The following is a 26,934-nucleotide window of genomic DNA, read 5'->3' as shown; positions in this document are numbered from 1 at the left end:
CTGTCTCACACACACAAACTCTCAGTTCAACCAAGTCCACAAACAAAAATATAATATTTTTTCTGTTACTATGCATGTTGCTTAGTGGGACTTCTGGCATTCCTTGTGACGCTGAAGATTTGAAGCTTTGAAATGCGCTAACGACGCCTGACATGTAAGGCAGAATGGCTTGCCATTATGTTCAACAAAAAAATATGAACTCTCCCATTCTGTTAAAAATGTCCTGTGTTCTTCTTCATATTTTCATTTTGCTGTGCTTTGTTTCCCTGCCATTTTGAGAGCGAACTTGTCACAAATTGTTTACTACTGTGATCTTACGCACATGCACGTTTGACGTCACTCAAACAGACTTCGGCTTCTTCTTATGTTTCCCCGGACATGTCCTCTTTTGCGGGGTTGTCCGGGCGGGGTTTTTTATGTCCGGCATTTTGAGTTAGGGTTGCGTGTATTTTCAATGTACTTCCAGGGTTAAGAACGGGTTAAAAACAAAACAAATTGTGGAGGCGATCTTACAAGATCCTCTGGTGCCATGAATGTCAATCAAGTGAAGAAAGATGATCGCTAATTTTTAGGAATATTTTTTTATGCCTGACTGGCGATCACCATAATGTGCACAATTAATATGCTTTGACCTAAAATACTGTTATAAATTGTCCAAAGATGTATCGCACCAATAAATGTGAGGATTTTTCTATTTAAATAACAAACATTTTATTTGGAATTAAAAATAAAATCAAATGCAAAAACTTTGTTTTTTATATTGCTATTGTTATTTTAATGTATTGGTATTGGTATCATTATTATTATTTTACTTGTGGTTTATTCTAATAATTAACTAATTATACGAGTAGGACAAGCGGTCGAAAATGGATGGATTGTAATCTGTTTAAAAAAACCAACTATATTTAAATTTGAGTTTTGGTGGTACAATAAATACTCATGTTTTCGAATTAATGAATAATCGTGTAAATAGTTGTGATTAAATTATCAATCAAAAATAATCATGTTGTGGGTGTATGGCTTGTTATTGCTAGCTTTAGCTTCCTAGAGTTTTGTAGCTGTTTCAAACGGCCGTCTTCTCATTGTTTACTCTAGCACAGGGCAGTTCCGTGTTTTAGGGATGAATGAGCGGTCCTGGATACAATATTTTACCAAACAAATCTTGCTTCTCCTCCCAATGACTGCATTTCACTCACATTTATGTCAATTTCAGTAATTGTCTGCGTTTATCCGTGGATTCCGTTTTATTAGCCAATTCTGTGACTCCACCCGACTTAACTTTTTTGTTGAGATCAATGATTTATTGATTTGGCATACTAGAGATGTGTGAAATAAAAAGTAGGAACCGTGGTGAGATCCCAAAATTCTCATAGACATGCTTTTTTTCCCTCACTCATCAGTTTCACTACATGCACAATGCGCGGCCTAATAATTGCATTTTTCCCCTAATCATTATATTTTATTAATTGTCCAGCCCTGTAGAGTCATTTCCGCTGTTAGATTGTAGACTATTAGCTAAAAAGCAAGAACACTGTGTAGAAGATGCAGTGATGGAACATTGTGATATAATGTACCTGTTCATGCCAGGTAGGTTTCCCCAGAAGAGGCGTGCTCTGTGAGCCGGGCTGACTTTTACAGCATCAATAAGAATTGGGTTGCACTAACAAGTAGAGAGTGTAATTTAGTAACCGTACAATTTAACCGCAGCTTTACCCTCAGTTGTATCAAATGCTTACTTCAAGGAATCGACAGATGTCCGTCTTGTCTCTGGTTGACATAAACACCACGTTCTCAAACAACCAGAAGAATGGACGGTCCTCATTCTCCTTTGGCTTTAACAGTGTCAAGATGCGGTAGAACTCAAAGAATAGCCTTCCGGTGCCCTCTGCAGGATCAGGATGAAAGCCCTATTAGTTTATTTTGTTCGCTACAACAAAAAATATTGAAGAAGCATACCAAACAATCCTTTTCGATGGGGATTGACCATGGAGAGGTCATTGCATGGACTTCCACCTATCAGCAGGTCAAATGGGCCCCATTCAGCCAGCTGCAACATAAAGGTTAGTTTTATTCATATTTTAGGAACCTTTAAAAAAAAATGTCACCAATAGAGCGGTATGAATTGCGCACTTACATGTTTCCTTGTGATGGTGCGTACGTCATTTACATATTCTATCTTTCCCTCATGCTTCACCATGCCCACCACGATGGAATCTTTACATATTTCTGAGGCAATGTAGCGTTCAATCTTAAAGCCGAGTTCTTTGAGCACCAGGTAGCCTGTCATGATGCAGATGAAGAGCAAATATCACAGGGGGAGCCACTCGCCATTGTGTGAATGGTAGAAAAATGGAGGCACTAACGCAGCCCCTTTGAATTAATTTAAGGTGGAAAGATGTTATATAAATACAGCCTGTTTAATGTACCATTATATATAAGTTACTGTGGTACCTCAGTTTTTGTTAATAATCCGTTGCATGAAGTCTGTTAAAACAACTTTATGAGAACCAAAACACTTTCCATTCGAAAACTATGTAAATCCAACAAATCTCTTTGAAAAATGTCAACACAAAACACTTTTTTTCATGGAGAATAATTAGAATTTTACACGCAGTCGTTGAGTCCAGAGTATATGAAAATCGAGGTACTACTGTCTTTGACGAATTTATGACACAACAAGGAAAACTGACCTGTTGCAATCCCATCGAAGAGTGAAAGAACCTTCAATGGTCTGCGCTCATCAGCTGGGATAGACGGGTATACTCTGTGAGGCTCCTGTAAAGGAACAAATAATAGTTGGGCATAATTTGGATATTTTGTCTTATGGTGTACTCAGGACTGTGCCAGAGGTTTAGACAACAATGGCTGTTTCAAGTTATTTTGAGAGTACAATCAATTTATACAAGCTATACACTGACTACTTCACTTTGTATCTAAGTTGTATTTATTTAATACTGTCCAATGAAAAGATATAATAAAATATTTGCAATACTTGGCAATTTGAGGAGTGCACTCACTTTTGTGAGGCACTGCGCATTCTCCCTAATATGTACATTTAAAGTGGATGTGTACTGCTGCGGTGTAAAACAGTACTCACAAACTCCATGGCACTGTTGTTGGCAAACAAGTCTTGGACCTTAACGCGCCAGTCTGGCTTGAGTTTAAGGTTACCGGCGCACTGTTCCGGCTGGCACATGAAGCAGCTCCATGGGTCAATCACTTTCATTTTGTCAAAGGTGCCTGGTGCGATTAGGATATCCATACAGTCCTTACAGAAACATCTGCCATGGACACCACAGAAGAAAGATGTAGACTTAGTCATCAGTGGCCTGAGAGAGGCCATTAAAGCAGCTTTCCAATAGATCAATGGTAACAGCCAGGACAAGTCTTGCGCAGGCCACAATTACACTAAACTACAAAGTTAAGTAGAGGGCCACAAATTATGGACCCCTGCCTAAGAAAGTGTTTACCTGCAGCAGCTGGTGTTGCCACAAAGAATAACCTCCATCCCTGAACAGCACACGGTGCAGTATGACTGGTAGCCGTCTTCATCGTAGCGATACAGTGTCTCTGTAAAGTTCTCCTGCAAGGAATCACAATGTTGTTTTTGGATAATTTAGGACACTAGAGGCTGGAGTTTTGGACAGAGTCTGCAGAATGTAGTGAAGCAAACACGCATCTGTCAATGACTACGGTAACCTTGCATCTGGAACAAAGGCCGCCTTCAAACAATGGGTGCTGCACTTCAATATCAGGGGTGCCACAAGTTAAACAAAGCTCTGAAACAAAAAGCATTTTCTTCTTAGATTTAATCACTGAAAATTAGATGATAAAATACCGAGTATTCACAGGCAGAACTCACCTTCAATTTTTGTGCCATTTTCGTTAAGTAGCTCATCTAACAATTCTGCAAGTGAAGCATCAAAATAAATCATTAAAATGAGAAAACAACTATGTGTTGTGGTTAAAAAAATATTATTTTTTTAACTTCTCCATAATCATTATTGTGATATTTTTCCCTGTATCCCTGTATATTCTGTTTCGATTATCAAATAAATCCAGGAATGACTGAATGTAGGTGGCTACTTGTTATGAAAGTGGACTTATAACATCTCACCTAAAGGGAAACTGCAATCCTTATGTGAGACAAGATCTTTCTATATTTTCTCCATTTCTTCTCCAAAAACTGCTAGGAAGAGGCGGCTAACAATGCAGGTAATGGGGATTGACCTATTTTGCCTCCAAAGCCCTCTAAAACAATCCAAAAAACTCCAACGTTTTATGTACCGTACATGCTGCAAATATAAGGAACATTCCTGATAACATGTAATATTTGCAGTATTTTAAGCATTACTGGAACGTCCTTCTTGGGCATATTGATTTCACAGGGCACACGGCAACAAATGCTTCTTCTGTCAGCAACAAGAGCTTGTTCTGTGTTTGCAACCACTAATCATCACAGACTTGGTGTGCTCCTCTGGGACAAGTCACCACCTCATTGCAAGGTCAACACAGACAAACATTCACACACTCGGGCCAATTTAGTATTGCTAATCAGCAATTGGCAATAACTCTGGCGAAAACACAATCTCTTTGGCGGACGTAAGAAAGTCTGCGCTCTGCAAAGCAAAGCAAATTCTCAAGCGTTTCTGAGGCGACACAGTGCCAGCCAGTCATGTCGCACTGTACGGACGAAAATGACAAAAACAAAAGGGAAATACGAGTAAACTGAAAAGTTACTTGACAAATCTTCAACCCATCAATCCATTTTCTACTGCTTGTCTCTCCCGATGTCGTGGGGGGCTGGAGCCTATTCAGCTGCACTCGGGTGGAAGGCAGGATAAACCCGAGACTAGACAAATCGCCACCTCATAAAACGTCACCCAGAAAATATATTTCAAGCCACCGGAGTTAAATATCAATTTGTGGGGTATTTACTTTATCAAAAGTTATATTGTTAGTTAACTTTTATGTGAAACAGCATTTTCCAGACTGATATAAAAATGTCCGTTGTAGAAGACACTCCTTCTCAGAAAGTAAATGTGAACATTGTTTTACACTTAGTTGTTACGCTGGATGTTAACATTGTCAGTTTAAAGACATCAACTGTTAAGTTTTTTTTTTATATTATCTTGAAATTGTCAGGCTTGTCCCTGACATTTTGGCCATGTTTTAGTTTTTCTTCTGCGTTTGTCTTTGTTTCCTGTCAGCGCTCTTATTTTGGTAATTTCCTGATTATCTCCCTGAGTGCTTTTCCCCCTCAGCTGTGGCTGATTGGCACCGGGCCACACCTGGTGTCAATCAGCCAGCTGCTATTTAAACCGGCTTTGTCCTCCACTCTACGCTGGATTATTGTCATTCCTACTTGTCGATGTCAGTGTAGCTGTAAGCTACATATTGTAGATGTTTGTAGCTTGCTGTCTTTTTGTTCCTCGTCTTCCAGTTTCTGTTTCCCTGGCATCCTGTTTCCTGTTCCTAGTTCCTAGTTTGTGTTCTTTCTTTATATTTTTGGACATTAAATAATGTTTTCCCGCTCAATGCCTATCGTCATCTCTGCATCTTGGGGTTCGTCACCAACAAAACCTGACAGAAATAGTGGATGTTCCTGCATTATTCTTTGCACTTAAAAATACATACTACACACATTTGTAGTAATACATATGATTAGAACATTTGAGCATTATGTTTTGTTTGATTATAGTAAGTGTGTTTCTCCTAAACATTCCTGCTACTTCATTTTACACACTATAACATTTTACCAACTCCTTTTTTTGATATACAACAATGATATCGTACCGAGGGCTGAATATACTGAAAGTATCATACCGTGAGATTTTGATACCTTTACATCCCTATAATAGACTCATTGTATATTATTGTATTATTGATGACTTCTTAAACATTTTAGCTATTAGTAGATTGTATATTTATTCTTATATGATATTGGCGCAGAGGTGCCTAATGTGTGCGTGTATGTGTGATTGACGTTTGTTATGGTTTCTTCTTTGCACTGCAAATTGACGCTGCTTTACACCTGAAGTTATTGATAAATAAAAAACTTAGTTGTTATCATGATAGTTACATCTATTTTTCAAACAACTTCTCTCATGCTTGTTAGCTAGCTAGCAAGGTAACAAGCTATCTGTTAGTTTATGTTTAGTTTATTTCTTCGGTCAGTGGTCAACAAAATAAACAAACAGTTTTACATAAATAAACAGTTGTACATTCATAAATTGAAAATGTTGCAGACCGAAAGTGTTTAGGCTGAAGTTGAATACTTAATCTATCTATCTGTCTGACATGCCTAAATGCTCCCACATAACAGATGTACCGCCAATAAAAACAAGGTCCGCTTTGCAAAATGATCAAGGTATTCATGTCTTTAACAAGATTCGGGTGAAATGTTCCCACCCTTTACATGTTTTCACCCACAATGTTGTTGCCCTGCTAACTCGCTTACGTCCGGAAAAACATGAGTAATAATGTCACTGACTATTGTCGAAAAATTGTTGTAACAGCAACAAAGATTACTGTCAATATTTGTCGACGAATCATTGCACTCTTTTCACTGTACTTAATGGAATTTATGTTTCCCTCAATGAACTGCAGCTTTCATGCAGCCTCAGACCATGACGCTACTACTGCCATGCTTGACTGTCGGCAAGACACAATTATCCTGGTACTGGTAGTATTCCAACGACAACCTGTGGACATGTTTACTGTGAGATCACAGGTTATCACTTGGGTTGCCAGCTATTTAGAAAATCCTACACAGAGTAATTTTTAAGGAACAATAAATATATACTGCTTTTCTCCAGGGCACTGTATTTCCAAAGTTCAATTCAACTGAATTGTCCGTTGAGAAGATATACTGAGATTAGAATTTTTCTGAGATATACATGGATACCTACCTCGGTTATAGATGATGTCGGAGGTGCTCGGTCTATTTTTTGAAGCATTTTTTTTTTTGAGTGGTGGCTGGTAGTCAGACAGAGTGGAGTCAGAATCTATTTGTTCAGCATCTTGAAGAGCTGAGATGAAGAAGAAAAGTCACAATAAATGATACAGGAAATAGTATTAAAGAAGCATGTTTTAACATGGAAATGTCCCTTTCCATCACTAGTGGGAAAATACATCCATTGAGTCCTAAAAATGAAGAATTACTCTGTTGGATTTGTGAATGTGCACTTACTATTTGGCGTAAATCCCTCTGGTCCAGAAGGCAAAAATCCCCCAAAGGCCCAATCCACCATTAGCTTCAGTTCGGTTTCTTTATCTCCTTTTGCATCTTCGAAGGACTTCTCACAGCGTTCACCTGCGAGCTGCAGATTACATACTTTGTGACTGAATGAAACATAACCTTACATTGGTTAGGCAGATCAAAATCTAATCTGGAAGGCTATGACAAACATTTTGCAAAATACATAGGCATAGTTAGTACAGTCTTTTTGTAGCAAACTACACAGCAATATTTATAGATACAAATGTTTGTTTGCTTCTTCTAATTGATTAAATACTGTACCTAATATAGGTTATGACTCAAGTATGTGTGAAACATTATTTTGGTTGCTGCAGATTAGGTTAGTTTACAATATTAAGGTAGTTGTTTATTTAGCAGGATCTGATCACAAGACAATCTACTCTATATATTGTACCCCAATATATGGTTTTGGTATATTTCAATCATGCATACAAGGTTGCATTGTAGTACCACATGTTTACAGTTTCACAATTAAAATGTCCTTAAACTGAAGCAGATCTTATATCTTTGTGATAAAATACGGTGCTACTATTGTGAAGTGAAACACAAAACACTAACATGATAGTAACATTATGTCATATTGGTTCTAACAAATGTGCAGCATCACCTCCTCCTGGTTTGTCTTGCCTTGTGCAGATCTTGTCCTCTTCTCACACTCTACATATGGCGTTCTTTTGCCGTTTGCCTGTTGTGTGACTGACTTGCGCAAAGATAAACTCAAGACATGCTCTTTGGGATGTTGTCGTTTCAGATGGTTAAACAAGTTTGTGGTATTACCCATAGATGTTTTAACAGACATTCTGCACAATCTGCAGATCACATTGGACTGCTCAGAATCTTTTGGGTTGAAACCAAACCACTTCCAAATGACAGAGTATGATGCCCTTTTGGGCACTAATTTTTCTTTTGGCATACTTCTTGTGTTTATACTATGAAATAACTTATGTTGGCTTTGGCCAATGTATTTTGTCTACAGCCGATCAGGAATTTGTTTAGTTCATGCAAGATGGGAAACTGCAGCTTCAGGACAGAAGTTACATGGATACCTGAAGGACCGAGCAAATGCCAAATTAAAATTAAAGGTTAATTCTGCGTTCACACGGACGACATGGGAGTTAGTATGCATATGTTGTGCATTGCTTAACATAAAACAGTCAGTTTTGTAATGGCCTTAAATACATGGCGTTCACTATAGCAAGATAGTTCGCCGAGTGCGATGGTTTAAGTATCTGCCGGTTAAAATATCCCGGTAGTATTTGCTTAAACTGTACATCTAAACTACTTTCTTTTTGCCTACTTGACTGGACGCCGAACAGTTGTACTTTCATTGAAAAAAAAATCAGCGCTCGGTGGCTTTGTCTTGCTCCTTTGTCGTCCGTGTGAACGTAGTGGAAGAACCGCGGCGATCCGCTCCACGAAGCACTTGAACGCAACCATCAAGTGTCCAGATGTTTCGATCGCGCTTCCAATGGAAACCACCAATTTTGGAATCGCGTTTTATTGTTTTCCTGAAGAAGCATATCAGTAGCATTCGGTCGAAGTCCAGGAAAGTGCCCCCAGGACCGACATGCTGCCAGCCGGAAGAACGGGGCTTGGGGAGGGGGGCTTAAGAGACAGGCACTTAAAGACAAAGGCCGCGTTTACTTATCTTGCTTTGGCACCACCACGCTAAACACGCTGGCCCGTAAAGTCACAACCAAATATTCCTAACTGATTTGACATTAAAAAGAGTGCAACATTTTAAAATACACTTAAATATTTGTTCAAAAACAACAATAAGTACTTTTAATCTGTGGCAATTGTGCATAAGAAGTGAGGAGTAAATCAGCAGAGGGCCTATTTTTCTTTTCTAAAAAGTGATTTCATTGTTATTATATTTTATTAATACAATATTATTGGTAGTAACTTGCATGTGTAAATGTTTCATTAGGCTGAGATGGTGCACAAAAGATCGTTTCACAAATTGTACCCTGCTAGTACTATTTTTTTCGACGAACTACTTCAAGGTTATTAAGTCAGTTCTCTTTGGTACATTTTTTTTTTTTTAAATCAATATTAGTCGCTGTTGTATATTCCTGAGAACCAGCGACCTCTAAAGTGGACAGTAAATTTTTGGGCGATTATTTTTTTATTAAAATTAATTTTGGGGAAAAAATTGCATTGAGTACACTGCAAACAAAATCTGTAAATCTTAAGGTAAAAAAATTGTCAGCTTAGTCCCCGCAATTGTACCGTAAAGTTTACAGTGGTTTTTACACCTAATGAATTGACCAACAGTACCAGTTATTTTTTTCATTAAAATTATGGCAACTAATCTGACAGTTGTTTTTGCGTTAATTTTTCCACAGTGTACAACAAGAGCGCTCTGCCGTTTTTAGGGACCTACTGCAAAAAAGGTAGTTAAAGCCCAGATGTATGCCTGAGCTTCAGTGTTTTTAGGGCTCTGCTGCAAAAATGGTCATCTCTGACATGTTTTTTTTTTAAACTGAACTCGCGGGCTAGTCTGGTGTCATTCCTGGGCTGAATTTGGCCCCCGGGCTGCCAGTTAAATAATACTGCTTATACAAAAAAACGCAACACTTTTGTTTTTTGCCCCCATTTTTCCATGAGCTGAACTCAAACACCGAAATTGTTTTCTAATGGACACAAAAAACTATTTCAAATACTGTCTCAAAAGTATTTCTAAATTTGAGTTAGTGTGAACTTTTTCTTTGCCGGATAATCCAACTCACAAGTGTGTGTTGCATATCGATATTATGATTACACAACATATTTATTAAACAGGTGTACATTAGGTTGGCCAATATAAAATGCCAGTAAAAAATGTGCTGTCTTAACCGTACTCTTTGGATAGAGTTGATCTGGTTGTTGATTGTGGCCTATAGAATGTTGGTCCACTCTTCTTCAATGGCTGTGCAAAGTTGCTGGGAGAAACCGGAACACCCAAATATCACAGGCATGTGAGCACCCTTTGAAAAAAGGCAAGCCACGAAATAAAATTTAGAAAAATCAAAACTACATTTCCTGCAATTGTGTGCTTTTCTACACTATATTTTTCCTTTAGGTTTATTCTCAACTAACATCTTTTGGCTGTCTTCTTGACACTTGCATGTCCCATGTAATGTACCACATATGTTTTAATGTTTTAAGCAGATACTTTACTAACATTATTATCATTGAAAATGTAATGTCAAATTCTATAACATGCACGCAAAGAACTCCGAAAATGTTACCCATTTGGCAACTCTATCCTATAGCCGCTACCCCTCAGGTAATATACTTCTGGTTTTGTGACCTCATTTTACATGTCACCTCAAAATATACCTTCTCGCTCATGGCTACTAATAAATGCTCTTGAACTACAACTGGTTTGGAACTAACAGAGTTCGGATTGTAAACATCCCAATATGATTAGCAGCAAGGTAGAAATCCATCAACGTTGTACAAGTACCGGTAAGCTGCTAGATCAGGGGTCCTCAAGTACAAATCTTGAAGGTCCACAAATGTTTTTTTGAAACAGGCTGGGTCCGTTTATTATCGGTCAAGCTTATATAATAGCAGGAGGTAGGTAGTTTAACATTTTCTTAAAATTAACAAAAATAAAATAAATATCCAATAAAATACATGAAATATTTTCTTTGAAACAAAAATAAATAAGAACTTTGAAAAAATGTGTCCTCTGCATTTGACCCATCCCTTGATCACTCCCTGGGATGTGAGGGGAGCAGTGGGCAGCAGCGGCGCTGCGCCCGGGAATCATTTTTGGTGATTTAACCCCCAATTCCAACCCTTGATGCTGAGTGCCAAGCAGGGAAGAATGCTGGTATGAGCTTTTAAACATAACCCGTTAACTGTTGCCAATCAAATGGTGAATAAGATACTCTTTAGGGTTCATATGTTTGTAAATCTGACTGTGTTGAAGTCAGTGCCTCACCAGCCATCAACCTCACCGCACGTTACTGCTCTGTTGCTATTTGTTGTTGTGTCATAGATTTAACAAAAATCTTCTTTGATGTTTCATATGGCTTTTTCAGCCTCGTGATTTCTTTTTTTCTTAGCTCTGAATCATGAGGAAATGTCTCTTCAAATTCGCGGTGCTCTTTCAGATAGTGACGTTTCAGATTTTCACTTTTCACCAGAGCAACAGTAGTGTTGCATAGTAGACACATTGGTCTGGTACTTGCAGTAGGTAGGATGAAAACATATTGCTCTGTCCATTCTTCCTTGAAACGTCGGTTTTCCCTGTCCACCTTTCTTTTACCAGCCTGAGCCAACTTGGAGCATGCCATTGTGATTTGATTCACATTCAGTGACTGACAAGTGAACAGTTAGCGAAGTAGCGATACGAGACAACTGTGTGCCTGCAGCGAAAGGTTCCATGCACTGTGCACATGACCCAGGTGGTAACAGCCTATCAGCGCGTCGTTGTGAAAGAGATGACAACCCATACCCCGGAATTAGCCAATCAGAGTGGCGTTCTCTCGCTCTCACTCTGTCTCTCTCTCTTTCTCTCTCAGAGAGAGAGAGAGAGAGAGAGAGAGAGAGAGAGACGGAGTGAGTGAGACACGAGAAGTGTAAACGAAACGTGGAGATATTTGACTAAAAACAACAAAGAACGTTGACTTGCGCTAGCGATAACTCACAGATAAATACAATTATTATATTTTTTTATAATAATTATAATTATAATAATAAAAAAAACATTTTTTTTTTTTTTACTATAATTCGTGCTGGGTCCGGACGGACACGTCGCTGGGTCCGGACATGGACCGCGGTCCGCCTGTTGAGGATCACTGTGCTAGATGATGCTAAGTAGCGAGCTTGTTTCGGCGGCCTTGATAGTCTCCCTGTCCTGCAAATCAGTGCAGCGTGTTGGCGAGAGGAACAGCGTACCCGTGGCTGAGGTGAGCGTTCAACAAATTTTATGTAGATCCTATCTTTTGATAGCATTTACATAAATCACTCACGAACAAGACTTTTGTTATTGTTAGAGTTCTGGTCGGACGGGTTTGAAAGAAACACATTTCCAGAGTTGTGTTGTTGCGCTGGGAAGGAGTGATGGTAAACTTGATTATTTTTACTGACTCGGGTACCTATGAGTCACTCACCGAAGCGAGTCGATTCACTTACCGTAACACAAAGCGCATGCGCAAATGCTCGCACATTGTTGGTGATGCGGTTCACTTGATTAACTCATCACAGAGCGCATGTGCAAAACCTCACACACGAATCACTCAGCACAGAGCACATGTGTAAAACGTTGCACATGATTGGCGACTGCACAAGTCTCACTGTCAACAGTCACGAGGCGCAGGCGGAGGGACACGCACTTATGTGAGAAGTAATCCCATTAAATAACACCCGCAAAAGTTAATGCTGCTCAACTTTAGAGGTAACAGTATTGATTCTACAATTGTGAAAACAATTGAATATAAGTTACCGGTAACTTCTTTTTTATGAACTACAGCCTTTATTCAGTTATATCCGCAGTCACAACAGTAATGCTTACAGCTGTGAATTCTCTGGACAAAATAAAAACTAAACGAATGATGATTCAATGGGACATATCGTTCACTTCATAGTGCGTTCACTCAGTATCTGTGATTCAGTGAGTCTTCGGCAAGCATCTGCAGCAGCACACGCCAAACTGCGACACAGCGAGTGATTCAACTTGGGCAGGAAGTGGAAAGGAGAGTTGATTTGAGGCAAGAAACATATGTGTTGCTGTTTCTATGGTGCTAATACATTAAGAAACACAGTCATATTAACAAAGGCATAATTATTTACATAGTTTATTCTCTTAATTCGCTAGCGTGGCAGGGACGAGTGACTGACCGAATTACGGTAATGGCAAAGACAACCCATGAGTGCTGATTCAGTAAAAAACTTGCAGGTTTTGTATGATTCGTTCATGACTCGACTCGCACATCACAGCTGGGTTGCTGAGAAGAAAACATATTCTGAATGTCATTAAAACAATTAGCTCCGTCTTTTGACACTCCTCTGAGTCCCCTCTTTACACGCTACAATATTTAATAAAATAAACGCGAAAGTGAAATTGTGACACAAAACTGAATGTTAAAAACGCAGATTTCCGCGTTTTCGCGGGCATTTCACATGCCTGGATCATGCTGCAACATGAGGTGATGGCTTTGGATGAAAGGCAAAACAATCACCTCTGTGCATTCGCGATGCCATCAATAAAACACACCCATGTTCGTTGTCTATAACATATCCCTGATCATACCATGGCCCAACCGCCACTGTGGAACACTCAATACACATTTACATAAGCAAACCGCTCACCCACAGGACGCAATACATGACGCCGTCTGCCATCTGCTCTGAACAGTGAAAAGCTGGATTTTCCATGAAGAGGACAACTCTACAACACGCCAGACGCTATTGCATGTATGCATTTGCTCAATTAAGTTGATTACAACAAAAAAATTGCAGTCAGGTCGAGACCCCAATAGTGAGGACGAGCATGCAGATGCGTCTCTGAGACGGTTTGTGACAATTTGTGCAAAAATTCTGTGTTGAGCTATCCAGGTAATTGGTCTCAGACAATCTTGGAGTTGAAGCTGCTGTAATTCGAGGTGAAGCTGCTGGACGTAAGGACAGTTGGATGCAAATCCTAATTCTCTGAAACCTCTTTGGTTTATGGTGGATAAATTAACAATAATACACTAGCAACAGCCCTGGTAGACATTCCTGCTGTCAGAATGCCTATTTTTGCATTTGCTTTCAAAATATGACACCTTTTCTATATTGTGCTGTGTGATACAGCTGCACATTTTGGAATGGCCTTTTATAATGGTGAGCCTCAGACACACCTGGTCAATAATAATGCTGTTTCATCAGCATCTTAATATGCCGCACCTAGAAAGAAGAAGTGCTCACTAACATGGATTTAGACAGATTTGTCAGCAATATTTGACATAAATAGTCCCTTTATATACCGTATTTTTCGGAGTATAAGTCGCTCCGGACTATAAGTCGCACCGGCCAAAAATGCATAATAAAGAAGGAAAAAAAACATATATAAGTTGCACTGGAGTATAAGTTGCATTTTTGGGGGAAATGTATTTGATAAAACCCAACACCAAGAATAGACATTTGAAAGGCAATTTAAAATAAATAAAGAATAGTGAACAACAGGCTGAATAAGTGTATGTTATATGACGCATAAATAACCAACTGAGAACGTGCCTGGTATGTTAATGTAACATATTATGGTAAGAGTCATTCAAATAACTATAACATATAGAACATGCTATACGTTTCACTCCTAATTGCTAAATCCGATGAAATCTTATACGTCTAGTAGGGATGATGCTCGAAACCGGTTTTCCCGGTTGTTCGATAAGAAAAGAACCGACTCGACTCGGACTCGAATCCCTTTTTGAGAACCGGTACCCGTTATCGAGACCACTATAGTAAAGAAAAAGAGTTGGTTCTTTATTCGAATCCCTGGGAACGAATCCCGTCCCGACAAGAAATGCCCCGTGGGACATCACAAGAAATGACGTCACGTAGCTCAGTCATTAGGCGCAGATAGGGAAAGCAGGAAAAAAATGGACCGGAAAAAGCACTCAAAGGCATGGCTTCATTTCACCAAAAAAACCGAGGAAGCGGCAATATGCAATTATTGCCAGGCTTCGCTCTCGTGTAAGTAAGGGGGGGAAGCACAACAAGCGTGTCGTGTCTTGGACACGTGTTGAAACAGCGGCAGAGACAACGAAGAACGCCCCTCTTCTTCTGCCAGCTGCCCCAGTCCCAGCTACAGTGGCGGTGACGCCGGTGAGTAACTAACGTTAACTGTTGCCGGTTAATTTCCATATCTGCTCACTTGTAGTAACGTTACCTCTAATATCAACCAGAACTGCAGTAATGTTAGCTAGACTAACGTTACCTAAGCATAGTCAGTGGCTAACGGTAACGTTAACGTGAGCCTTTTTGTATGTGTCTGATAACGTTAACGTTATCTTGTAGCCTACACCACGACAGAGTTTGCAAGTCTGTCTAATAAACTAGTGCTTTCTTTATTTCTTTAGTTTATTTGGAACATGAACACACTTACAGTATAATACATCACAGTTTCATATCATTTCACTTTACAGGCGTAGGAAGAAGTAAAGCTTATTTAATCCTACCCCTTTCCCACTTCATAGCGTTTACAAAGATATACATCATTTACTGACCTTTTTATAATAAAATATCTATGAATTAGTATATACAACAGTTTTATAATATGTAATTAATTAATTCAGTCATTATTAATATACTGAGATGAAGAACATCTTATTTTCAATAAGGTTGAAAGTATTTCTCATAATTCTTCTTCTTTGTACTTTGAAAGCACTATTCATTTGAACAACCTCTTAAACTGGATCATATCAGTACAATGTTTAACTTCTTTACTTAATCCATTCCATCATTTAATTCCACATCATTTTAGCTGTTTGCAATTTTACCAACTCATCGAACTTTAATATTTTTGACTCAATAAAAAAAGTGTTTGTATGTTCTCTATATCCAACATTATGTAGCAGTCTAATTATTTTTTTTTGTAACACGGTTAACGAATGTAGCGCACATTTGTAGTTATTTCCCCACATTTCTGCACAATAACTCAGATATGGTAATACTATAGTAGCGAGCAGTAGAGAATGTGAAGTGATTTGTTAAACCAAATATTGTGTGTTTTTTTCCATATACAACAACCTATCTGGACTCGATAAGAGAATCGATAAGGAATCGGTTCGATAAGAGGATTCGATAATAGGCTTGAACTCGATAATTTCTTATCAAACATCATCCCTAACGTCTAGTCTCTTACGTGAATGAGCTAAAAATTTATTATTTGATATTTTACGGTAATGTGTTAATAATTTCACAGATAAGTCGCTCCTGAGTATAAGTTGCAACCCCGGCCAAACTATGGAAAAAACTGCGACTTATATTCCGAAAAATACGGTACATAGAGAAAGTTTTAGATCTTCAAGTTCAGCTTGTGAAAAATAGAAGCAAAACAAAAGTGTTTATATTTTTGTTCAGTGTAATTTTGTTGCTGTGCATGTTTGTATGGGATGTGTGCGATAGCTCGCTGAGGATTAGTCTTTCAGGCATCATTTTTAACAGCAGTTTTGGACAAAAAAAAATCACATAAATTAGAAGACAAATTATTTTACAAAACTGAACAAAACAACAGTGAAAAAAACAGGTGACTTGTAGGTCTGTGTGTAGGTAAACAATGTAAGTTGCATGTAGCGTTAATGTGTGTTCTACATGATGTCTATTATACAGTATATTGCTTTGGTGAAATTGTGGAAAGAAATAGCAAAAAAGGCTACTTCAAATTTACTTTTTTAATACATGCAAACATTTTTCTGGTGTACAGTAGCTAATGCAGATTGTGTGTTTTACCTCTATGACCTGGAAGATGGCCTCCCAGTAGGCAGGCAGGCTGGCAAATGAGTCTTTACAGAAACATGTAGAGAAGGCACGAAAAGGTAGCAAATCTTCTGTGGGTGTCTGTAACAGAAAATTGAGTGGTATAAAATACAAATCAACGCTCTGGATTTCTCTACAGTGTTTTCCCCAAGAATACATTAATATGAAGAAAAAAACAAGCCATACGCTTCAAACCTCTGAAAAGTGTCCATCTCCAAACCATTCCAACCTCCGCAAACCTGGAGGTGAAAATGTGGTTTTCCAAGGTATCACCAGACCAGGCCACCAAGAAAGACCCTTCGGTTTCCCCCATACAAGCTCTCCTGTCAAAAATCCCTTCCCATCCTGATGAAAACAAGTAAATATTATTAAAATATTAGAAAATATATACCAAAATAGTGTGGAGATATTTTCAGTGATCTGTATCGTAAGCTTGTAACATTACCTGGTAAGATCCTTTTAGGCTTATTCTGGTCTCTTTCTTACCTAAAGAATCCTCATCTTCCTGAAAACCAGAAAACTGTTGTCAGTATGTGAACTGGTCCCTGAATATGTATATTGCTACATTTAATTTGTAATTATACAGCTGAAACAGTGAAAAAAATGCTTACTAGTCAAGTTCATGCAAATGTAATAATTGTTCTTCTTGTGTCTTCATGACAAAGTGACACATTATTACACTAACTTTGAGAACACATTTGGTGGCTTAAACCAGACAATAAAGAAAAGTCACTGTATGCATGACTAAGAAAAATGTGTCTTTATTTGACATGAGATTAGAAAACCTTGTCAACACAGACATATACGTATTTGTGTACTACATCAATATCGGTTTAATCTTATAACATGTGCAAGTTAATATTTATGTTGGCACTCTTTTTACATTTACTAATTTACTGTGGAACTACTAAAATGATATTTTTTCTGGTTAGTATTCATAGTAGACCTATTGATGGTATTCATGACAATTGATCAAGATACCATCTGTAAATCACAAAGCTTTCAGTGTTTCCTCTGCTAGGGGAAGGATGAAAGAGGAAATGCAGGAATGAAATACAGTTCCTTTGAAAGTTGTCAATTGGAGTACATGTGAATTAAACTTGGCACACTGTAGTGGTGGACAAAGGAAAGTCACTTTTTCTTGGTACTTCCATTGATGATGGGTTTATACTCCAAACGGCACCATGTAAAATTGAAGCAGTATCCTATACACTTATCCATTTGAACATACAGTACATTATGTGGGCATTATTGATATTACATTATTTAAGCTAAGTCTAAACTACTCTTGTAATACCAACAGTCTTAGCCCCCTTCAAAGTTGAACTTACAATACTGGACCAGGTGCCGACATCAGCCTGAAACACTGTCCGTGCCCGTGGCTTCTGGCGTAAACTGCACTCCAAGTTATGACCTCCCCTATTGGGCCCCTGGGAGATAATCGAATACCAGCAAGTTGGTGGACATAAATGATGTAATTTGCAAATACACAAGAGGACATTGGATTGGCTTGCGGCTTGTGTATAACCAGACATATTAGTTATGCTGTTTTATTACACACCAATTACACCCAAAATACACAACTTTAATGTGTACTTTTGGAAAGAGGTACCTTCTATTCAATGTAACTTTAGTGGGAAAAATAATGTCCCAACATTTAAATGCACAGTACAGTAGTATTGTACATAGAAATAACCAAGTTTTAATTGATCTTAAAAAACATACCCGATCTCTGACACTGGGCAGAAAATACACTGCAGTTGCCATACAGTGCAGTATCTCACAAAAGTAAGTACCCCTCACATTTTACCAATTGTTTTATTACAATATATATTCTCAAGGTACTATGCTAAAGAAATAAAACTTGTATAATCCTGAAAATAGTCAGTGTACAGTTTGTACAGCAATATACGTTACTATCTACTGAAAATAGGGCGACACAGCCATCGTTGTCTAATTAGCTGACAACACAAGTGAGTACAGTAAATCATGGTGGTGGCCGTGTCATGGTTATGAGCTTCATGAGTGCCACTGGCACTGGGAAGCCGCAGTTTATTTAGGATAACATTAATTCCATACCCAAGAGGATTACACTAAATAATCACTGTCGGACTTAATTTGGACGTGTTCACTGTGAGGTGTAATCACTTATGTTGCCAGGTGTTTACACAACAATGACTGTCTTGAGCCATTTTCAGTACAGAGTAAATCTATACAATCTATACACTGAATACTCTAAAGTATACACACGCTGATAGCATGTATTGATGTAAACATACGAATAAGCTGCAAAAAAGATACCTCTTCACTAGGGCAGTCCTTCTCCTCAAGAAGATCATCATATAGGTTGTCTAGATCTTAGGAAGGAAACAACCACATATTTTAGCGTTGTCATAGTAGATAATATTATCCTAAATTCTACTCCAGCAAACTGTTAGTCGTTTCATCATTTTAGTCACATTAACCTACAAGAGTAGCCTGGAAGTCAGACAGAGAATAGTTTGAAAGTTGTTATTGTCACAAGCTTGGCATTTTTATGTAGTAGCATAGCGTAGTAGTTAAGATACATTAGAATCAAACTTAAATTATATACCCATTTCTTACCTTTTAGTTTTGTTAGACGGACTTGACATGGCTGCACGCATCTTAAATAGAGGTCTGAAAGCAAATCACAAGTTTAAATAATAAGTTCTGTCTCATGAGTTGACTCTTGGGAGTACTTAGCTGTAGAAAATACAAATAACTTAATCGTGAGAAATTTGACAACAATACAGAATTCCCCAATTAAAAACTAACAGTTCACATGGCAAGTTAAGCGTTTGGACAATACAATCAAATATTAAAATCCTAAGTAGAGTTGCTTCCAAAGCAATGCATAAAACTTAAACAATTTAAAAGATATCAAGGGCCATCATGCACAAAAAGAGCAACACTCAAATAAGATGTTGGATTTAAATGACATTGTTTGATTTGATTGCGTTACCTGGTGGGATATTTTTGAAAAATGTGTCTTGGTTGTCAGTGCTGTCTGACTTGGGGCCAGAGTCGCTCTGTGATACAGCTTCACTCTCAGACAGCAATGCCATATTTCCAATGTCAAGGGCCTTGAAACAAAATAAGTACATTAAAATAAAAAACACAGAAAAAACAATCAGCACATACAAAATAGCATGACTTCTCTTGAAATACCTGTCTAAAGACAAGCTGAGCATCAAGGGGAGGACAAGGTAGGCACAACAAAGTTAACACAAGTTTTCTGAATACTGAGATGGGGTTGGTTCGCTTCAGGATGCTGGACCAGTAATTGTCCATTCGATGTTCCATATCTTTTGTCTGTGTCATACCATCAGCCTGCTGATAATCACGGAATTCACTGAAAAGCTGCCTGGACATCTGGTCACACATTCCTAATTGTGTCACCAGCATCTCCAGTGATTTTTCTGTCAGTTTGCTTTGCTGGTCCAGCAGTTGAGCGATGCAGCCGAACATCTCCTCACTGAGAGGCAGCTCCTTTACAAGGGCTCCAGTGAGAGCTACATAGAACGACAGCACCTCCTTTTGGAAATGCACACACGCTGAAGAATTTTTCAATAGGTCCTCAACTGCTTTCCCTCCAAAATTGAGTTTTGGGCTGGACAGGTGGAACTTCTTTTTCTGCAGTATTTTAGCATTGTGTTCTTTAAGGATGTTAGCTGCTGCTTCTGGGTGTAGGAAAGAGGCAGTGTATGTGCGCAAAAGGCTGCTGGCTTCCTTTGAGATTAGCTTTATGTCAGCTCTGCTGTCTCCCTTAATTCCCTGAAGATGTGTTTGGAACTTCTGCAGAGGCTTTAAGGTCTGCTCCAGGAAAATGAAGGTTGCCCTGACTTTAGGATCATCTAGTTGGGAGTTGATGAATTTGATTTTCCTGTCCTTTGTGTCACATGAGCTGAAGTACAAAGTGACATCTGTCCATATTTCCAACATTTTGGCAACTGTCTGATGAACATAATGGCAGCTAGTGTTGAGCACAGATGATGAACCGTCCTCTATCATATCTGCGCCAAAAATTGTTTGGAGGTTAATGTCCTTTACAGAGCAGGATATGTAGTGCGCATGAATTTCCAGAATCAGCTCAATAACAGGACTGGAGAGCTTCTTCATAGCCGCATGGCAAGCAGCATCAGCAATGTTGTAAAGTTCTCCAAATACCACTATGTTTGGATTGAGCTCCCTGAGCTGCAAGCTGAGTTGCTCTGCAGCAGCACCTTCATGGTTCAAATAAAGAGCAACTAACATGTCTTCAGGTAAGCCAAATTTCTTCAAAGTCTCCACCACCGCAGAGGCGGTTTTCTCCCCTGTCTCATCAGCTGGGGAATTTACAGCGTCCAGAAATTTAATGTAGTGCCGAGAGCCTTCCACGTCAAAAAATCCAACAAGAACAACAGAGACAGTCTCATCCTTTTCAAGTGGCACCTTTTCATAGAAGTAAATACAGTATGGAGTTTGCTTGCAAAGTGTTGTAATGTGTTTGGTATACTCCGGCCTCAGTTTAGAGTCTGCAATATGTCTTGACCCTTGGTGACAACAGACTTTTTTAATGAATTTGAGGGCTAACTCGTTGAAGTGCAGCTGCTCAACTTTTTTGAGTCCACAATCTTCAGTGACATGGTCCAGTTTAGGTGTACCTAATAAATACAAAAATGCAACTTTAGTTAATGTTGTGATTAAAACATAAGCACAGTCTTATACTAATGCTGTCACTGTAAAATTTAACATTTACCGTTTTGAGATTGCTGTGATGGTCGGTAAGAGATAATGTCATGGCTGTTCCGAGCTTTCACAGGATCATACTCATCTTTCACATTTTTTGTGTAGAAGGCTTTGAACCACTTCAGGAACTCAAAGTTAGTTTTACAATCCCCGTTTATGAGTTCGGCAACAGGAATGGTCTATATGGCAACAACGACAAAAAAACAGTCAAAGAGTGAAAAATCAGCACAAATAGATAACGATACAATAGTTTCATTCTGTACAATCAAATATAAAAACTCGGTGTGCTCTCATGACAATATGTGTTATATGTCCACATGAACATGAATATCTTCAGAAACACATATTTTGTTCTCTACAGTGTTAAAAAAATATACAGCCATGTAGTTACATAAAAATCTCTATGTCCACATAAAACCCCATTTTCCTGTTGTTGTCAGGCACATTTTGTGCTATCTGATGCCTGAAAAAACGTCCATAGCTGACTTGGTGGCATTAAAACGGCTCTGTTCATCATCAATATTGTGAAATAGGGCTGGGCGATATGGCCTTTTTTTAATATCTCGATATTTTTAGGCCATATCGCGATACACGATATATATCTCGATATTTTGCCTTAGCCTTGAATGAACACTTGATGCATATAATCACAGCAGTATGATGATCCTATGTGTCTACATTAAAACATTCTTCTTCATACTGCATTAATATATGCTACTTTTAAACTTTAATGCAGAGAGGGAAATCACAACTACCGTAAGTCAATTTACCAAAGGTGTATTTATTAAACAGTTATTAAGCAGTGGCAAAAACATTCATGTCATTTCCAAAACAGAAAGTGCAAGATTGTCAGAGACATTTTAAAACAAGCGATTAGTTTAAAACATGATGTCACACAAGATATTTCAATAAGTGTCAAATAAAAATGAGCTGCATAATAGGAAATCAAATAGTGTTCGTCCTTCGCTATGTGGTAGGTTCCTGCGGACGTTATCTCCTTCTGTTGACTCTTTTTTTCATACGGTGTTGATGTGGAAATGTTTGCCTCGGCATTTTGATGGTGTGGCACCGGACGGAGATGTTGACGTGCGGAGTTTCAATCACTCTTCAGGTGACTTTTCAAATGATGCTACATATTAGCAGTAATGCTACTTTTTGCAGAAACGCTTTCGCCCCACACTTGACAAATTACGGTTGTCTGTTCGACATATTCCCACTTGAAGCCAAACCACCGCCAGACGATGGACCCCCTGCTGTTTTTTGGGGGAATTAATTATTCCTTCATTTATTACCAGATTCGCACCTTCTTTCTCTCGTCTTCCCACTCGCATCACAGCTAACCTTAGCCATGCCGCTACCCCTCTGCTCAAGGAGGGCGTATACGTATGTGACGTATGACGTGACAGTATGTGACGTGTGTAAGAAGGTGCGCTTGCTGTCTGTGAGAAGGAGCGACAAGACAGAGTGAGAGGATCCTGTAGTGTAATGCCCGCAGCTAAAAGCAACTGCGTGAGAACGTATACTCCGATATCACGATATAGTCATTTTCTATATCGCACAGAGACAAATCCGCGATATATCGCGTATATCGATATATCGCCCAGCCCTATTGTGAAATATTAGATGTACAACATGTACATTAGTTGTATAACAACATGTACATGTTCTTATTGACAATAAATCATCCTTCAAGTCTTTAAAAGCAGGGCACTCACACATAGTCCAGGCAACACACCATGAATGTTTTTTTAATTAGCGCACAACAACACACATACAATACTGACACAGATCAAAAAGCTTATTGTCATCTATATACTGGTACACACATTTTGAAAATGATCATTTTTGACTGCGTTTTTCAGTTTTTAGGAAACAAAAACCTACAGGTGCATGTGGACTGGGGCCAAAATGCAAGGAAAAATATGATTTGTGAAAAGGTTGTAACAATAGGAAAATTTCGATTATTGTGACTAAAATGATCAGTTATCATTATCATTGTATTTTTGAATGTGCTCAAGAAGTACTTATACACACACTAAAATATTTTAACCAAGTTGTATTTATTTTTATAAATAGATACACAATATACTTTATACCATTGTAGTCCTATTTAAGTGTTTAAGTGCGTTTATCTTCTTCCTTTTTTAATTTATAAAGGTTTTAGAGTGTTTTTTAATGATAAAGACAAAACGAGTGTTGCACATCTAATTAGAATAGAATAGAATGGACTTTATTGTCATTATATTTGCATATAACGAGATTAAGGACTCCACTTTAAGGTGCGGTAGTGGGAACAAATATGGGGTAAAAATAAATAAATAATAAAATAAATTACACAACTAAAAAACTAACAATTGAAATAAACAGACTACCGTACTATCCAATAAGAATAATAAGCAATCCTGTACAATATACAAAACACTATAGAAATACAAAATACTGTACAATTTGTGACGTCACCGAGTTAACTTCCTGTTGTAAACATGTCTGTGTATAGATCTTGATATTTATCACTCTGTGCTAAGAGAACTTTGTTATTGATTAAGCCTGTAGGTTCAATGTGCACAATTGATATTGTACTTGCTCAGACAGTAATGTGGGTATACAAACTGTTTTTGTGTATTTGGGATCTGCATAAGTCCCGTAAATTTTAAATCTAACCATGGAGACATGGTGGAGATATTTATAAAACGATCTCGCCTTTCTTCATGCGTCCTCCAAACGAGCCCTTTGAAATTTACCCAATTAATAAAGTTTTTCCAATTGGTGACGTCAACGGATATCTCTATATATGGTAGGGATTTAACCCCAAGAGCTTTGCGTGAGTCTGCCATTTTTCTCTATCCTCTTGTTATGGGGCTGACTGGCTCGCACATGCACCCTCCTCTGTTGACATTTGTTATACAAAGTAGCGTATAGTTTTAACTCCTATCTGTCATTCGACTCAATAACGGAACGCTGAAAAGTACAACATGATTAACGGAGAGAAGATGCATTTTGAAGTGTAAACACATAAATAGGACCGCCCACAAAATGGCGTATCCTGAAGAGACAGACAGATAGCAGCTCGAAGATGGCCTGATATACTCCTAATATGACCCCTTTAATGGGGAAAGACGTAATGACTCTTGTTTCCATGTGAGCATTTAGGCTAGCTAACCAATTATTAGCACGCTAGCTTGCTTCATCAGTATCACCGGTCTGTGAGTTTATCAAAGTGCATGCGGTTACTGTAAAAGTAATGTTTTTACGATTATTTTTAATTCAAAACCGTAACACTATTGTTGGGAGTTTTACCGCAGTTTATCATTCAGACTGGTTACTGTTACATCCCTGAAGCGCAGACATGGCCTGATGTGTACTTAAATTGTGCTGTTCCTAGCGCTATTACACTATGATATCATAAGTGATACAAACAAGCACTACCCAACGAAGTACATTCGTTAAAAAAACATCATACCTTTGAGATATCGTTGTTGGTGAAGGCATACTGAAGGAGATTAAAGTTGTGCTCGCAGTCCTCTTTAGCTTGTGCATCAAACCTGACTTTGGTCATGTCAATTGAGCCTGGAATGATGCCAGACATCATCTGGCAGTGACAAGCACCTGGAAAAGACGAAAAGTCTCAAACAAGTGCACACCCAGTCCATTTGTGGTAGATACATTGAACAAAAGCGTAATAAACAACAATAATAATAATGATAGTAATAAACACTTTTATTATATGTTTTTTGTAATCAAGCACCTGAACCAATGTGCTGCACATCCTGAAAGTTGGTCTTCAGTAGGCCGTTGAGCCAGGTCAGCGAATTTATTGAGTCCGTCTCGTCAGGTAAATCTTCAGGGATCACAATCACTCTTCTCGTCGATCTTCTTTTACTGATCAAAATCGGAAAAAAACCCAGACAAAACATAATAAGACTTGATCACATTGATTTATTCATGTAAGTGGTGACAAAAAGACAACAATGAGCACTGCCAAGTATTCCCAGAAAGGAACTTGCAGCAATATTATTCTATTATACTACTGATGCACAGTTTACTTACATCCCCATGGCTGTAAATCCAAAATCCTCTCTTGTCCGTCAGTGGGTGATTATGCCTGTGGGATCTAACACAAAAAAGGGAAAGCTTTGACTGACTAAGACTGGTTTCAATCAGTTTTCTTGATATTTGTGTGTATTAGAACCCTCCCAACCATTCACTCCATGCTCTTTTGCCCCTCCTCACTTTGTAGAGCGCATGCATGAAGTCTCGCGAGATCTTGTTTTTGCCGCGAATATCCTGGGTCCTGAAAATTCAACTTCCTTACAAATATGGATGTTTTGAATGGCGCCAACGACAAATACGCAATTATAAATGATAGCGGGTATATTGTTTTTGTTTTACATTCACTGGACTCACATTCCAAGACCTACCTTTTTTTTAGGAAGTAAAAGCGCTTAATGCATACATATACAACCGTTCGTAAGAGAAGGCGGTGCCTGTGAATACACATGTTATTATTACACGAAACTGCTTGAACAAGCCGAACAATATTTTTTTTTACATTCTGTGATGAAAATGGCCTTATCTCCGATTCATTTTCAAATGCAAATAACACCATGTGTTTGCATGCGACGTTCTTTGTGTTAGACGCATGCACAACAGAGCCTTTTCACAATAAAACCGGCTAATGCACCCTGTGTGGTTGCCAAAAAAGAACGCTCTGATTAAATGGCGAATTGTGCAATGCGACCTACCGTTTTCTCCCAGTGTTACAGCTCGGTTATTAGCCAGGAGTTCCGGGACACTCTTTGGGCCGAGCAGATGCGTGCAACGTTCCGGCTATTGGAGATCCAGAGTAGGGCGGAAAAGGGACTCCGGAGGTTGTCCTTTGTGGGGCTGCTACACATTCGATTAGCATGTGACTTTCCCCTTCCGCCTATGTCGAAACTAACAAAATAATGTGTATATCCTTCTGTATTTTTCTCAAATAACATTTTACGGATTTTACGTGTTCAGGAGAGAACACACAGAAGCTAATACAAGTAATAACAGAAGAAATGAACAAATTAAAAAGATGGGTTGACAAAAACAGACTATCTTTGAATCTCAGTCAAACTAAAATAATGCCTTTTGGTAACAATAGAAGAGAAAGTCAAATACAAATACACGGAATATTAATTGAAATAGTAAATGAAACCAAATTTCTAGGTATAATGATTGATGATAAATTGAACTGGAAATCTCATGTAAAAAAATATACAACATAAAGTAGCAAGAAACACGTCAATAATGAATAAAGCAAAACATGTTCGAGACCGGGCAGCACAGTGGAAAAAGGGGTTAGTGCATGTGCCTCCCGGGCTCGGGATCTTTCTGTGTGGAGTTTGCATGTTCTCCCCGTGACTGCATGCGTGGGTTCCGGCCCTCTGGGTACTCCGGCTTCCTCCCACCTCCAAAAACATGCACCTGGGGATAGGTTG

At 38.5% G+C, this 26,934-nt stretch overlaps 1 protein-coding gene across 1 annotated transcript in view; it reads right to left on the bottom strand.

Annotated features, from left to right (window-relative positions):
• Nucleotides 1-26,323, bottom strand: part of dnmt3ba (DNA (cytosine-5-)-methyltransferase 3 beta, duplicate a) — a 32,861-nt gene extending 6,538 nt beyond the window's left edge. Inside the window, exons 1-26 of the mRNA XM_061969529.1 lie at nt 26,209-26,323; nt 25,514-25,577; nt 25,212-25,345; nt 24,927-25,072; nt 21,477-21,645; nt 19,907-21,381; nt 19,701-19,821; nt 19,322-19,375; nt 19,019-19,074; nt 18,049-18,147; nt 17,163-17,222; nt 16,913-17,062; nt 16,663-16,798; nt 8,300-8,307; nt 7,869-8,231; nt 7,193-7,322; nt 6,912-7,031; nt 3,863-3,907; nt 3,700-3,779; nt 3,471-3,583; nt 3,098-3,281; nt 2,691-2,775; nt 2,135-2,280; nt 1,957-2,047; nt 1,737-1,885; nt 1,575-1,660 (exon numbers count right to left, since the gene is read on the bottom strand). Coding sequence (XP_061825513.1) covers nt 1,575-1,660; nt 1,737-1,885; nt 1,957-2,047; nt 2,135-2,280; nt 2,691-2,775; nt 3,098-3,281; nt 3,471-3,583; nt 3,700-3,779; nt 3,863-3,907; nt 6,912-7,031; nt 7,193-7,322; nt 7,869-8,231; nt 8,300-8,307; nt 16,663-16,798; nt 16,913-17,062; nt 17,163-17,222; nt 18,049-18,147; nt 19,019-19,074; nt 19,322-19,375; nt 19,701-19,821; nt 19,907-21,381; nt 21,477-21,645; nt 24,927-25,072; nt 25,212-25,345; nt 25,514-25,521 — 4,208 coding nt within the window. The 5' untranslated portion in view covers nt 25,522-25,577; nt 26,209-26,323. The remainder of the gene's footprint in view (nt 1-1,574; nt 1,661-1,736; nt 1,886-1,956; nt 2,048-2,134; nt 2,281-2,690; nt 2,776-3,097; nt 3,282-3,470; nt 3,584-3,699; nt 3,780-3,862; nt 3,908-6,911; nt 7,032-7,192; nt 7,323-7,868; nt 8,232-8,299; nt 8,308-16,662; nt 16,799-16,912; nt 17,063-17,162; nt 17,223-18,048; nt 18,148-19,018; nt 19,075-19,321; nt 19,376-19,700; nt 19,822-19,906; nt 21,382-21,476; nt 21,646-24,926; nt 25,073-25,211; nt 25,346-25,513; nt 25,578-26,208) is intronic.
• Between the last annotated feature and the right edge of the window lie 611 nt (nt 26,324-26,934).

Source organism: Nerophis lumbriciformis, linkage group LG01 (assembly GCF_033978685.3).
Source record: "Nerophis lumbriciformis linkage group LG01, RoL_Nlum_v2.1, whole genome shotgun sequence".
Classification (NCBI taxonomy): Eukaryota; Metazoa; Chordata; class Actinopteri; order Syngnathiformes; family Syngnathidae; genus Nerophis; species Nerophis lumbriciformis.
The sequence above is the reverse complement of the archived record's forward strand: the minus strand, read 5'-3'. Positions and strand labels throughout refer to the sequence as shown.